The sequence below is a fragment of the Salvelinus fontinalis genome, chromosome 4 (genome assembly GCF_029448725.1).
Source record: "Salvelinus fontinalis isolate EN_2023a chromosome 4, ASM2944872v1, whole genome shotgun sequence".
Classification (NCBI taxonomy): Eukaryota; Metazoa; Chordata; class Actinopteri; order Salmoniformes; family Salmonidae; genus Salvelinus; species Salvelinus fontinalis.
Genome location: NC_074668.1, coordinates 74,593,686 through 74,609,307, shown reverse-complemented (window position 1 = coordinate 74,609,307; position 15,622 = coordinate 74,593,686). Strand labels below are relative to the sequence as shown.

Sequence of the window (15,622 nt, the reverse complement as noted above, 5' to 3'; positions counted from 1 at the left end):
ATGTTTTTACTGTTTTATGCAGAAATAGTGCAGTGATTGGTGAAATGTGCAAGCCCTCACATAATATTCAGAGAATTGTTGATTTAGCAACAAAAAAAACTTTTTAAAAATCCTGGAGGGACCATCTTCTTCTACATCTCCCCGACCAGTATATGAACAAAATAATCCATATACCACACCACTAACACCACCCCTGGGTCAAGCGCTACCATATCTCCTGACCCCTCCAGCAGTTGCCTCACCACTGGTGGCTGGGAGTCCTGTCCCAGTAGCTTCACGTCATTCTCCACGCGGTGCAGCCAGCCGTCGTTCTCAAGGAAGCGCAGCTCAGCCTCCTTCAGCCTCTTGCGGATGTGCTGCTGCTGTGTGAGCAGGGAAGCCAGCTTGCGCTCGTGCTTGCAGGTGGCCTATTCAACAACAGAGCCTTTCAGATTGGGATATGACAAAGGAGTGTATGTACTTTCAACATCCATCTATCCCTGGTACATCATAAAAGACAAGCTCCTTTTGGGACCATTTTCTGGCTAAAATGACATGGTGATAAGCAGGGTCTTTTTCAGACCTTCTCAGTCTTGTCTTTGGCACCAAAGAGCTGGGCCTGCTGGTTGCACTCCTCGCTGTGGCGCTGACGTAACTCGTTCTCCTTCAGCTGCCGCTCCAGAACAAGGTGCTCCCTCCTGATCTGAGTACGGCTAGAGAAAATGCTCTGTAGGGACTCTGACACCCTGTCCAGAAAAAGGGGCAACCAGCCAGTTATTGTTAAATGGAGTCTTTGCTTAATAATGTAGGGCAAATGTTTATAAAAATAAAACTTTTCAGTGTTAGCCCTTCCTCAAATAAAATCCTATGTCATGTTATTGTACAACTCAACAGGTTGAACAGTGTTAAAATCAGGCAGCTGCCCTGGATCACCCTCAGCAGCTTTCACCCAATAAGGCAGAGGCCTTGCAACAATGTCTCATTCTGGTAAAGGAAGAGGGATATGTAGGTAAATAAATAAACAGACAGTGGAGAGCAGCCGCTGAGATGTGACTGCAATCTCCAATGTAACCCCTGTGACGTAGGAGCCGCCGTGGCCTTGCCAGACTGATGAATTTTTAATTGTGTGAGAAGCATGCTGCCTCTCTTCAGAGCCTCACATTGTGCGAGTTGTGAATTCTGATGCCGGTGAATGAAATGCGTGGGAATGAGACTCATTCAGCTCCACCCCCCCCTTCTCCTCTCTCCCTTTTTAAACAGACACCACTGCAGCCCTTGGAGGGGAGTGAAGGAAGGACTTTTTTAACGAATATCGATATATTATATGTGTATTTTTTTTTTTTATGTGGCTCACAGCTTCCCCTATCAAAAATGCAGAGCAAACTCTCCACCCAAAGCCCAGGTCCTTGGGCTTTGTACTTTCCCTCAACATTATAAATTATCTATGGATTTCAATTAAAGTGTACAAGTTTAAAGGACACTCAAGTGTGGTGCATATTATGCATAACAGAACTTGTATTACTGTATAAATACAAGTTTTGCCTTTTGGTTGTTGCATGCACATTGGTACAAGAAATAAGTACCTACTTGTGAATCTCTGTTTGGTTCTGACTGGAGATGGTATTAGAGCCTCCAGGAACAAGAGGGCCCATCTTCCTCTCCTCATACTCTTTCAACTTCTTCTTCAACTGAACGATCTGAAATGGCATAAACTGTTGATAAATTGTGAAATGTATGTCCACACATTTTCAGAACCTAAGGGCCTCCAGTCTGCGTAGTAGAGATTGGTGCTGCATCTTATATTACCTCTTCTCGCTGCCTCTCGCATATCACTGCATACTGGCCGATGTGACTGTCCAAGCTGACAACATTCCTTTTGAGCTAAAGAACAGGTAGATGCATGTAAAAATGTATGGAAGGAGAAAGAGAGGCATTACAAACAGAAATATTGTAAGAAATGCCATGTAGTACAAGTTTCACTATCAAAACTACCTCTGAACTTATGTTTGGCTTTTAAAAACAGAGTTTATTACAAATGAAGGTACACTAAGGAGAGCACAGCCAAAGAGGCCTAAGTAAATCCTACAACATTGTTGGGATGGGTGAGTAGTTTACTGACCGATGATTTGATCTCTTTGGCCCTGTTGGCGTATTTCAGTGTGTTGTGGGTGTCGTCATAAGATTTGGAGGTGGGGCTAATGTTGGCGATCATGACCGTCCTGCAGTTCCCGCCAAGAGAATCTTTAAGGAGTCGTGTTAGCTTGCTGTCCCTGTATGGTATGTGGGCTTTCTTACTCTGCTAAAATAAATAAAGCAAAATTAGCCTGAGAAAAGAGTAAAAGTGCAAAACAGGAAAAGGTTAGGCCTGACAAGCCTCACAGAACATAAATGCTTTTTAATTTATACCAATTAATTCCAACTTGCTTGTGTCAAAATGCAATTGACCACAGTCCTATTACCCCTTAGGACTCATACAGTAAATGTCCAGTGACAATGGGACAACACACTAATAAGGCTGTATAGGGGGCTGTTTTAGAACAAACACTGAATGTACAAAACATTAAGAACACCCGCTCTTTCCATGACAGACTGATCAGGTGAAGGCTATGATCCCTTATTGAAGTCACTTGTTAAATACACTTCAAAATCAGAGTAGATGAAGGTGAGGAGACAGGTTAAATAATTATTTTTAAGCTTTGAGACAATTGAGAGATGGATGTGTATGTGTGCCATTCAAAGGGTGAATGGGCAAGGCAAAATACTTAGGTGCCTTGGAACGAGGTATGGTAGTAGGTGCCAGGAAACACCCGTTTGTGTCAAGATCTGCAACACTGCTGGGTTTTACACACTCAACAGTTTCCAGTGTGTATCAAGAATGGTCCGCCACCCAAAGAACATCCAGCCAACTGTGGGAAGCATTGGAGTCAACATGGGCCAGCATCCCTGTGGAACACTTTCGATATCTTGTAGAGTCCATGCCCTGACGAATTGAGGCTGTTCTGAGTGCAAGGGGGGGTGCGGTGCAAGTCGATATTAGGAAGGTATTCTTAATGTTTTCTATTTCTATTCTTATTTTTACTTTGGCAGACGGTAACTATTTGTTTCCATAAACAGGTTTCTGGCAGACAGATACCTTTCATTTCTATAGAATATGAAAACACTCAAGCACATTATCTTCTACTGGTGTGAATGTGCTCGGTCTGAATTCAGCCTGGCTTCACTAATGGCACAGATGCGTCTTGAGTACATTACATCTGTTCAGGTGAGTCACAGTCGCATGGAGATTCAAATGGCAGGAATTACCAGGAACTTGCAGAGGCAAAGTGATCTGCAATGGGCTGGGGGCTGCCCAGCTGTTCTCCCTGGCCAAAACCTACATCTGGAATCAGGAAACCCTTATATTTCCAGCTAATCCTATGGGAGCTCAAAGTTTGCAGCTAAAAGAAGGTTGTCCCAATTAAGCAGAGTGAGTCTTTCGTCAGAGCAGGATTTACAATGTACAGAGAAACAACCCGAGAGAGAGAGGAAATGGGCCAATGGAGAAAACCGCAAAGGCTAAATGTGCAACTGCACTTCATGGCCATGGGACCAGTCCTAGCTGGGACATCAAGGTATCATTCCCTGAAGCGAACAATGGTGCCATAATAAAAATACATTTTGGTACTGCGTGGCATGTTTGTGCAGCATTTCCTAAATGCATGTGGTCTGCTTGTGGAATCCCCATGATCAGTGGTAAACCAAGAAGACTCTGTGACAGGTTAATGTATGCAACTGGAGTGAAATATTACCCAAATAATTGGCTTGCTAACAGACCAAGCAAGGCTCCTTGAGTCACAGGGAGCTGCTCACTTTTTTTTTCTGGCAATGACAGAGCAGGGGAGTATTGCTGCCAGTGTGATGTAAAATTGCAATCAATTAAACAACATACAAACAAAATGAAGGCAGAATAAATTAGACTAGACCGACCTAAATATCCACAACAAGAACAAAATCATCTTAAAAAATGCAGTGACCACAGAAATCAACTGGCACAGTGAAAATGAATGACAGCAAAGGATAACCCTAACACCATTCACCGGTGAGATAAACATATGTATTCAGTTGTAACACCACGGTAGTGGGTTCAATTACCGGGACCACCCATAAATAAAATCTATGCACACATGACTAAGTCGCTTTGGATAAAAGTGTGTGGGGGGGAATGAACTCAATAGTATAAAATTACTAAAACCAAATGGAAACTGTGTAGAAATGATAATGATCCTACATTCATACAGTTTCTTGACTGTGTCCAGCGCGCTAATAATCCCAGAAATGAAAGCCAGACAATCCAGGAGCATTGAAAATTTAAAAAATGATGGATAGAGGACTATCTTTAGCAAATTTTGATGGCAAGGAAATAAACGTTTCAGTGCGTCCCTCTGGACTTTGAACACCGAATGCGACCCCCAGGGCAAAATTAGTTTGACACACCTGTCTTAGTATTAAATCTAGACATAAGTTTGTGTATTCGCAGTGGTGAGGTAGCAGCACCAATGCCTGTTCAACATTGCTTACAAGTCTCCCAGAAATGCCTGTGGTTGTTATTGTCAAAAGATCAACCACCTTTTGAATTATATTGAATTCTGTGAGCAGAAACATTTCCTTTGAATAATTTGTCATATTGAATGAGAAACATGCATAAAGATGCTTTACACATACCTTAGGGTCAGCCAGAGCGTTGATGACATTTCCCAGGGCAAGGAGTGAACGGTTGATGTTAGCGCCTTCCCGTTGACGTGCTCCCTTTGCGTTAGTGGCACTTGCTCGCTCGGAGCCAGCGAGGTCAATCAGGCTCATTTTGGCCACACGGACATTTGGATTAAGGCTGGCCGTCCTGTCCTGTTGCTTCAAGTAAATCTAGTGGGACAAGAACACCAACAATTGCATCTTCACCTGTCCAGTGACTGCAGTGGGTAAACCTGCTTGCTGTCTGGTAAAGGAGGAAAGGTAGATGACACCACTCCATTGAAATAGCATACCTGAAATACAGCATGGGACCGTGACGAGGTGGCATTCATGTCAGTGGGGTGCTGCGTTCTATTCCGATTGCCATAATCCAAAGCTTCAAGGATGTGCTCAGCAGACTTAGGCTACAGAATAGGTCACATGAATACTTTTTAAACAAATAAAATCAGTACACGTCCATTAAAAATAGATGTAAATTCATTCAACTAGGGAAAAAAGGACAACAAATAACCTGTCGATCACTAACCTGGTGCAGAGTAAGGCCTTGGACAACCACTCCATTCGAGGGGTCCTCCCTCACTGCAAGTGGGCCCACATTAGCCAAGAGGTCCCGGATCTGCTCATTATAGACCTGCAAACCAGTTATGATAAAAACTGGCTGGTTTCTATTGACAATTTAAATTCAAATTGTTCATTAATAAAATGTGTTTCTTTAATTCCCAGGTATGATGGAGGAAGATTATTCCTTGATTTCTGTGTAAATGTATTACTTGTAAAATCAGACAGACAAAACCAAAGAGTCACCTCAAGATAAGAAAATGCTACATCGAATATTTTCTCTTCCTTGACTTGATCCATACGGTTGAAGAGCTCTGTCATGGTGCGATACATCACACCCGGGTCATTGCTTGAGCCCAACATGGTGTGTGTCTTGCCTGCCCCTGTTGCGCCATAAGCAAAGACTGCAACGTTTCAGAGAAGGATTAGTAATTAAACATGATCAAAACTTCCACTTCAAATTAAAATAAATCTGATTTTGGTAGGTTTAAATGTGACACCAAATCTATTGGAATTTAACTGCTAAATGGGGTACAAAGATGTAGGCTACTGTAGTATACTAATGACTATTTCTATAATGGTCCTCTGTACTATGACATTAATTTAAATTAAGCTATTTGCAACACTGTTTTCACAACGTCTGTCTCAATGTGCACATAGCCATAAGCCTACAAATCAGACGGTGTAGTCCTGTAAAGATTAGTAGGCTCAGGCCTATTTTATTACCTGTACAGTTAAAGCCATTCAACACTCCATCAAGTATCCTTTTAGTGGTGTTCTCAAAGATATCCACCTGAGAAGAATCCTCCCCAAAAACATGATCAAAGACAAATTTCAGGTCCTTATTGGCTCTCTTGTTGACATCTCTGTTTCGAACTCTTGGTCCCCCGAAAGATGTAATTTGCTGTTCCTTGGGATCAAATATTAGCATGTGGTTGTCCACAACTTGGACCACATTTCTGAAGTTCTCGCACTTCTCATTGTCATTAGTTGGCCGCACACGAACAACCACTTTGACATGGCTGCACACGTCCATGACTCTTCTTATTGCGTATTGATCTAGTTGAGAGATCACAAGGAAGATGCTTTAGCTGACTAAACTCCACGGTGAAGGATGTTTCTGATATACTCCAATGGAGTGGAGCAGAGACCAGGCGTTGTGAAATTGGGCGTGGCCAGACGTAATTTTTTATTTATTTCACCTTTATTTAACCAGGTAGGCTAGTTGAGAACAAGTTCTCATTTGCAACTGCGACCTGGCCAAGATAAAGCAAAGCAGTTCGACACATACAACAACACAGAGCTACACATGGAATAAACAAACATACAATCAATAATACAGTGGAAAAATATATATACAGCATGTGCAAATGAGTTAGGATAAGAGAGGTGAGGCAATAAATAGGCTATTGGTGGCAAAGTAATTACAATATAGCAATTAAACACTGGAATGGTAGGATGTGCAGAAGATGAATGTGCAAGTTGAGATACTGGGGTGCAAAGGAGCAAGATCAATAAATAAATAAAGTATGGGGGATGAGGTAGATTGGATGGGCTATTTACAGATGAGCTATGTACAGGAGCAGTGATCTGTGAGCTGCTCTGACAGCTGGTGCTTAAAGCTAGTGAGGGAGGTAAGAGTCTCCAGCTTAATAAGTAATAACATAGCTAAATATTTGCATTCGACGTTACATTTTAAGCAGTGAATATATACAAATATGTTGTTACATAACGAACAGGGCTACTTGAATGTCTCGTGTAGTCGTCGCCCGTAGTGCCTTCTTGTGGCTAGCTAACATTAGCAGTCAACAAAGAGTCATAGAAGCTCACCTCCGAGCGAAAACATTAAGTGCTGCGAGTTGTAAAATACATCATAAACATGACTTCTGTCCTGGAGCGAAGTATAATACAGCCACAGCTTACCTTTGACTATAATTGTTTCACATTTGCAATTGTGGCTCGCTAGCAAGTACTGCCACTGCTACTTTTTCTCCCAAGACCAGCGCGTCTTTTCAAAAACAAGCCCCCTCTTCCTTCGCAACAGCTGATTGGCTATGCACCTTGAGTGACGTCGGTGAGCTTGGTGTTGCAGTCATTTGATTGCAGTACTGGTGGAGGAAGTGGTTTTAAACTCTGTTCGTATGCCAGCTATTATCTAGCAAAAAATGTTTTATCATGTAATTGAAACCATTATGACACATAGTTAACATAACAAAGTAAGTATACTATTGCGTTAAGATCAATGTCCTAAGTACAATTTGCATCGTCCAGTTGCAAGTTATTCAAGGTGTTGTAACACTAGCTAATAACTATCTACTACAGCTGAACGGAACGCACATATCCGAACACTTTTCCCTGATAGTTTTTTATGAAGATGCACCTGAGAATAGCTAGCTAGTATCTGTCTAAAGCTAGTAGCTACCAAGGTAGCTACACAAATCATTATTTCGCACTTCTCCACTTTGAAATTAGATGACTCTCTTCAACGTGGTCTTCTTCTACTGAGTACTGCACTCTAGTGTAAAAATGTGCCCTGGAGCCCACTTTGATTTGGTTTACTGTGTAGTTGGCTAAGTAGCTAGCTATTTACTGTAGCTGGATAACTAGATAGAAAAAACGGATCAATGCTTCATATTTTCTGATACCTCGCTAGCTTAGCTAGCTAGCATTTATTGTATTAGCCACTAGCTAGAATAGCATCTTACAAAGTTGCTGTGTGTTTGTCATGTCACTCTCATCATGTCTATGCCCTTCCAATTCTCTTCAGACCATGGCATGCCAGCATGTGTCTGCTTGTCCCACTTTGAGATCATCATGGAGAGTGGCTCTTGATGTTGCTTGTAGAGTCAGCCAGCCATGGAAGGGGAGTAGGTTGTATTACTCTGGCTTTGCTCCCATGGAGCTTGGTCACCAGGACAGACGTAAAGATGACTCCACCATCTTGGCTGAACAGACACCTGTCATGCTTAAAAAAGTGCTCCAATGTTTAGATATTCAACCTTGCCAGGTAAGTCTTTCTTCTCTAACACGCTGTGTGTGTGTGTGTGTGTGTGTGTGTGTGTGTGTGTGTGTGTGTGTGTGTGTGTGTGTGTGTGTGTGTGTGTGTGTGTGTGTGTGTGTCAACCCACCTTTTCTTAGTGAGCCCTTGATGGTTAAAAATTATATGGAACAGCAGGTAAGGTTTGTTGTGCATTTTGCCTGGTTTTACCACATGATGAATCATAGGGAAATCTGCATTCTTTGAAAGGTTGTTTTTGGCCAAACTTCACTTCTCAGTTCATAAGATGGGCTACTTCTCTTGAGAGGGCACATTAAGTCACCAAGATCCCACTACCTTGGCTTTCCCATACATACAACAAGGACAGATGGGCATGAGTCAAAGGCCTTCTGTTTCTGGTGGGCAGTGCGGAGGGAGACTTGATGGGCCCCCTGGGTGGCCGAGAGATACTGCACGGACAGGGCAGGTGGGGGCCATGGGTCAACAACTTAGTCAGGCATTGTGCCACCGTAAGGCTGTTGGCAGGACATAGAGTGCTGCCTGCAACACTCCTGCCTGAACTTTAGCGCCTCTTACTGTAACTCCTTCACTCTCCGCCCATTGGCCAACTGTCCCAATAAAGCTAGCCAAGAGCTTGCCATTAAAAACAAGTGTTAGATGGATTTTTTAATTTAATTCTAGTCACTGCACATTGACAGGCTCTATCTAGGGTGTAGCCTAGTTGCATATATATTACGGTATTGCTTTATATAGTTTGTGCTTCACCCCCAAATGCTGAAATAGAATTTATTAAAAGCTGAAGGACCGGCAATGTAGCACAGTAATTAAAAGCTGTAATACTTTACGTTAAAGCAGCAATCTGCTGTTTAAACAATAATAAAGGACACCCCGCCACTGTTTTGGTAAAATGCTGAGGGATGGGGCTTAAGAAATGTAACCACTCTCAAATTCATAGACAGAGCTATGTATGGACTGACTATCCATGATGCAACATTTGAGTTTTAGCCATGTTTTGAGGCCATACGGTGTTTATAATGACATTATTTACAAAAATAGGCGATATTAGGCAATATTTTGGGTTCTGATGGGGTACGACAGTTAAACTAAGCTCTTGAGGAATTTATAAGAAATATTCTTCAAGAATCAGTGGGTATACATCATTCATTTAAAAGGCCATGTGGGATGTAGTAGTCACAGATTGCCCCTTTTAAGTTGTGCTTACTTGTGTATAATGCCGTACTTACACTTGTAGCAACATTGTCAAACCAGCATTACAGTATATACATATTGGCATACTCAGTCCCCTCCCCCATACTAAAATACATTAGTAGAATGTTTTGGGTACTGCACATCCATCTTACCTTCTTCAACTTTTAGACTGAGACACTTGTGTGTGCAGGAAGTAGGCTAGTTGTGTAAATAGAAACTACATAAACACTAAGCCTACTTTGGCATGTTTTATTGAATCCAGCTCTTACTGTAATTTCTCTTTGATGGAGAATTCAAGTGCGTCATGTTCAGACTGCTCGCTGGAACATTGCAACGACAATGGTAACTGTTTATAAACTGTAATTTAAGGTCTCATAAACATAAATAAAATGTTTATTCATTCATGTGGTCTATTAGGCTATATGTAATAGCAGCCTTGGTCAAGGTACACATGTAAATAAACAGCTACAAACCATTTCGTTTTGGTGTTTACATTTCCATGTAGTAATGACGGCACATGTAAACACTTAAACGGTCTTACAATAGAAATTTGTATGGTGGAGATTCTCCATGTGAAATCCCCCCACCATTTCTGTTAATGAACCAGTAAGGCAATCAGGTGTCTGCACTCTGTTTCCATCAGCTGTCCTGTAGAGCAGCTAGGTAGTGTAATCACAGACCTGTTTGTTTAAGTGGGGGTTTCACTGACAAGTCAATGACTGGGAGGAAACCCACGCTCCATGTTAGCCAAATACTCACTTAAATCACTGAACTGAGTCAGATTAATATTTTGATCCGCTATTGTAAAGCAATCAACCCTGCGTAGTTGCTCTTGTCAGGCTAAGCATAGTGTGTATGAATGGAGCACTTAGGGAGATGATGGGTATCTGAGAGCAAACGCTGCAATTACACCAAAGTGGGTAAATGGCAATGCAGCCTTTCACGCCCCGCTGCCTCCCACGCATGAAGTCCAGCACACATATCTACACAGGTGGACTGTGATATTTCCCAACATTTTTCTCACACTGTCAGTGCTAGTAGTGCTGCACATGCAAAGCCTTTAAAATAACAAGTGATTGTACTACTTACAAAAATGGCGATAAGGTTATGGGCTTAGGTCTTAATTGTGCTGATCAGTCTAGAGATAGTTGATAAGTCTAGAGATGGACCTTGTAAAACCTTTTTATACTCCAGAAATGAGCTTTATCTCAAGCAGCCACAGTGTTGCTCTCCTGCTGGCCTTCCTTCCCTTCCCATCAACCATAAATTACCCAAACTAGATTGGCCTCATTAACCACCAAATTAGCTCTTAAAAGATTACAGTTTGTACAATTGAATATTTTTCTATTCACCTTGAACGTGAATGCGCTTAGCCAGCCGGATAACCATTTTAACCTAATTATCTTCACCATCTTGATTCAATTGTAGCATTTGGTTAATTGAATAATGGGCAGTGTGAGGCCTAAAGGTGGTTATAAACCGTGATGTGGGAGACGGCGGTCGGGGGCTTGGAGAAGGATATCCTTTCTCAGGGCAGAATCAGGCTTTTCCTGACCTGGAGGTTATTACTTTACTCAAGACAGGAGGAGCTGAAGGATAGGGTATTTTCTTTACATGGAGGAACAGGATTTCTGGCTGCTTATTGCTATGAAAATGACTAAATAAATCAAATTGATTCAAAGTAAGAAAGTGTCAGAAGATGACTAACACTAACAAAGTGCCACTAAGATTTTGAAATGGATGAATAGGATGACCATATTTTAAAAGTCCACATGATGTACGTTATCCCCCTTCTCGGTCACTCCTTTTGATACTTGCAAGTCATTAGTTTAAAGACTGATCATAATACACTAGAGAAGGTAGTGTCAGTCAGCATCACCAGATAATGTCAGGGCTGCCCCGCCAGCTAGGAACATACAGAGAGTATCTCTGTGTTCCTAGCCCATCAGTCAGTAATCATAAATCACTGTGGTACACCCTGGCTGATGATACAATTAAGCCTTTTTACTCAGGCTAAGTTAATAGCCTTGATGAAACCCCCTGCATCATCCCTGACACTCCCTTTGTTGTAACCTAATTATTTGAATGAAACAATGTTCTCTGCAAGTGTCGAACATAGCTTTTATACAATGTTTAAAAAGAAAGAATAAGTTTTCTCAGCAAGTTGAACTATTTATCCAGCCCCCATTCACGACCTCCCCTATCACTCTTAGGAAAAAAGACATCTTTTCAAAATGTATGGACTAAAAGCCTGTCGCCCAGCCCCGGAACTCAATATTGTTGAGTGTTTTGTCTTTTTGTCAGGTCCACCCACGACCACTGCAATAGATTTTTCTCCTCCAGCATCCCTCATTACCAGCCCACAGATGATAGTGGGTGAGTGTTTCTCTGTGCCCCCCCTCCCGCTTTCACACGCCCACTCACAGAGGACATCCCGGTGGCTCCACGGGCAGGAAGTGATTTCTTTGTTTTTATGCTGCCAGGAATCCCCCGTCTAGTTGTTGTGGTCCTCATCTCCTCCTCATTTCAGTGGTTGGCCCAGGCAGGTGGAATTGCGAGAGTGAGGACAAGGTGTGGGGAATCCTTTTCTCTGGTGCCAGATTTGGGGACCTCCGCCAGGGCAGATTAATGAGCCGTCAACTGAATGTCCAGGGAAAGATCCACTACTGCTTTAGCAGGGAATAACTAGGTGGCCACTGCAGTCTCACCACACTCCCCCTTGTGGAATTAAAATGGCCTCCCGTGTTACACATTCTCCTTACCTGAATTTAAATACATAACAAATACAATGTCCTTTTACAAGAGTGTTTTAGTTCCAATGAAATTTGTTAGCCAAATAATGAAATAACTTTTAGAAAATCAAAGCACCTTATACTTTCGTCTGTCTGAAAAACAGTGAGACAGGAAAGTGTATGTGCTGAACTGCAGAGATTCAACTTACTCAGCATAAATAGTTTTTTAAATCTATAGTTCAATATGTTAATAAAAAAATAAGTGAACAAATGGATGACCTAACTTTTGCAACTGTTCGTGGTTGCCTATGCATTTACATAAATAGCTCCATTTACATAAAGGCTACCGCTGCTAAATCGTTGCCTACACTCCAAAAAATATGATGAAACCTATATATTTTTTTCCTACACGTTTCAGTGTTAACTTAAATGACTAAACCATCTACTCTGCGTCTCACAAAGACACGGCGGTTGGAACCAAGAATCGCACATTTGGACTCATAAGACCAAAGGACAGATTTCCACCGTGCTCTTATTGGTGTCATTTAGTAGTGGTTTCGTTGCAGCAATTTGACCACAAAGGCCTGATTCACACAGTCCCCTCTGAACAGTTGATTTTGAGATGTGTTTGTTACTTGAACTCTGTGAAGCATTTATTTGGTCTGGAATTTCTGAGGCTGGTAACTCTAATGAACTTATCCTCTGCAGCAGAGGTAACTCTGGATCTTCCTTTCCTGTGGCTGTCCTCATGAGAGCCGGTTTCATCATAGCGTTTGATGGTTTTTGAGACTGCACTTGAAGAAACATTCAAAGTTCTTGAAATGTTCCGTATTGACTGACCTTCATGTCTTAAAGTAATGATGGACTGTCGTTTCTGTTTGCTTATTTGAGCTGTTCTTGCCATAATATGGACTTGGTCTTTTACCAAATTGGGCTATCTTCGGTATACCACACCTACCATGTCGCAACACAATGGATTGGCTCAAACACATTAAGAAGGAAAGAAATTCCACAAATTCACTTTTAACCAGGCACACCTGTTTAATTGAAATGCATTCCAGTTGACTACCTCATGAAGCTGATTGAGAGAACGCCAAGACTGTGCAAAGCTGTCATCAAGGCAAAGGGTGGCTACTTTCAAGAATCTCAAATATGCGAAGGTCGAGTTATGTGTCCTCCTGAAATATGACCCGCCAAACTGCACTCCTTAACACCCACCCACTTAACCCGCAAGCCAGCTGCACCAATGTGTCGGAGGAAACACCATTCAAGTGACGACCGAAGTCAGCCTGCAGGTGCCCGGCCCGCCACAAGGAGTTGCTAAAGTGCGATGAGCCAAGTAAATCCGTCCCGGCCAAACCATCCCCTATCCCGGACAAAGCTGGGCCAATTGTGCGCCGCCCTATGGGACTCACAGTCACAGCCGGTTGTGACACAGCCTGGGATCGACTCCGGGTCTATAGTGATACCTCAAGCACTGCGATGCATTGCCTTAGACCGCTGCGCCACTCGGGAGACATATATATATATATATATATATATACAGTTGAAGTCTAAAGTTTACATGCACTTAGGTTGGAGTCATTAAAACTTGTTTTTCAACCACTCCACACATTTCTTGTTATCAAACTATAGTTTTGGCAAGTCGGTTAGGACTTCTACTTTGTACATGACACAAGTTATTTTTCCAACAATTGTTTACAGGCAGATTATTTAACTTATAATTCACTGTATCACAATTCCAGTGGGTCAGAAGTTTACATACACTAAGTTGACTGTGCCTTTAAACAGCTTGGAAAATTCCAGAAAATTATGTCATGGCTTTAGAAGCTTCTGATAGGCTAATTGACATAATTTGAGTCAAGTGGAGGTGTACCTGTGGATGTATTTCAAGGCCTACCTTCAAACTCAGTGCCTCTTTGCTTGACATCATGGGAAAATCAAAAGAAATCAGCCCAAAAAATTGTAGACCTCCACAAGTCTGGTTCATCCTTAGGAGCAATTTCCAAACGCCTGAATGTACCACGTTCATCTGTACAAACAATAGTACGCAAGTATAAACACCATGGGACCATGCAGCCGTCATACCGCTCAGGAAGGAGATGCGTTCTGTCTCCTAGAGATGAACATACTTTGGTGCAAAAAGTGCAAATCAATCCCAGATCAACAGCAAAGAACCTTGTGAAGATGCTGGAGGAAACGGGTACAAAAGTATCTATATCCACAGTAAAACGAGTCCTATATCAACATAACCTGAAAGGCCGCCCAGCAAGGAAGAAGCCACTGCTCCAAAACCTCCATAAAAAAGTCCGACTACGGTTTGCAACTGCACATGGGGACAAAGATCGTACTTTTTGAATACATTTTCTCTGGTCTGATGAAACAAAAAGAGAATTGTTTGGCCATAATGACCAACGTTATGTTTGGAGGAAAAGGACAAAGATCGTACTTTTTGAATACATTTTCTCTGGTCTGATGAAACAAAAAGAGAATTGTTTGGCCATAATGACCAACGTTATGTTTGGAGGAAAAAGGGGGAGGCCTGCAAGTCGAAGAACACCATCCCAAACATGAAGCACGGGGTGGCAGCATCACGTTGTGGGGGTGCTTTGCTGCAGGAGGGACTGGGGCACTTCACAAAATAGATGGCATCATGAGGCAGAAAAATTATGTGGATATATTGAAGCAACATCTCAAGACATCAGTCAGGAAGTTAAAGCTTGGTCGCAAATAGGTCTTCCAAATGGACAATGACCCCAAGCGTACTTCCAAAGTTGTGGCAAAATGACGTAAGGACAACAATGTCAAGGTATTGGAGTGGCCATCACAAAGCCCTGACCTCAACCCTACAGAAAATGTGTGGGCAGAACTGAAAAAGTGTGTGCGAGCAAGGAGGCCTACAAACCTGACTCAGTTACACCAGATCTGTCAGGAGGAAGGGGCCAAAATTCACCCAACTTATTGTGGGAAGCTTGTGGAAGTCTACCCGAAACGTTTGACCCAAGTAAAACAATTCAAAGGCAATGCTACCAAATACTAATTGAGTGTATGTGAACTTCTGACCCACTGGGAATATGATGAAAGAAAGAAAAGCTGAAATAAATTATTCTCTCTACTATTATTCTGACATTTCACATTCTTAAAATAAAGCGGTAATCCTAACTGACCTAAAACAGGGACTTTTTTTAGGATTAAATGTCAGGAATTGTAAAAAACTGAGTTTAAATATATTTGGCTAAGGTGTATGTAAACGTCCGACTTCAACTGTATGTATGTGTATATATGTGTGCATAAAATATATATAGAGGCATGTACAGTGGGGCAAAAAAGTATTTTGTCAGCCACCAATTGTGCAAGTTCTTCCACTTAAAAAGATGAGAGAGGCCTGTAATTTTCATCATAGTTATACTTCAACTAT

At 42.0% G+C, this 15,622-nt stretch overlaps 1 protein-coding gene across 4 annotated transcripts in view; it reads right to left on the bottom strand.

The window, feature by feature from the left end:
* LOC129854379 (kinesin-like protein KIF18A) overlaps positions 1–7,327 on the bottom strand; it is a 28,054-nt gene extending 20,727 nt beyond the window's left edge. The window contains exons 1-11 of one of the 4 annotated variants that reach the window (XM_055921343.1): positions 7,189–7,327; positions 5,992–6,324; positions 5,512–5,669; positions 5,234–5,338; positions 5,001–5,111; positions 4,681–4,878; positions 2,099–2,278; positions 1,786–1,860; positions 1,567–1,676; positions 563–725; positions 243–407 (exon numbers count right to left, since the gene is read on the bottom strand). In XM_055921343.1, coding sequence (XP_055777318.1) covers positions 243–407; positions 563–725; positions 1,567–1,676; positions 1,786–1,860; positions 2,099–2,278; positions 4,681–4,878; positions 5,001–5,111; positions 5,234–5,338; positions 5,512–5,669; positions 5,992–6,301 — 1,575 coding nt within the window. In that variant the 5' untranslated portion in view covers positions 6,302–6,324; positions 7,189–7,327. The remainder of the gene's footprint in view (positions 1–242; positions 408–562; positions 726–1,566; positions 1,677–1,785; positions 1,861–2,098; positions 2,279–4,680; positions 4,879–5,000; positions 5,112–5,233; positions 5,339–5,511; positions 5,670–5,991; positions 6,325–7,188) is intronic. The other 3 variants (XM_055921344.1, XM_055921341.1, XM_055921342.1) reach the window with 3 other exon arrangements.
* Between the last annotated feature and the right edge of the window lie 8,295 nt (positions 7,328–15,622).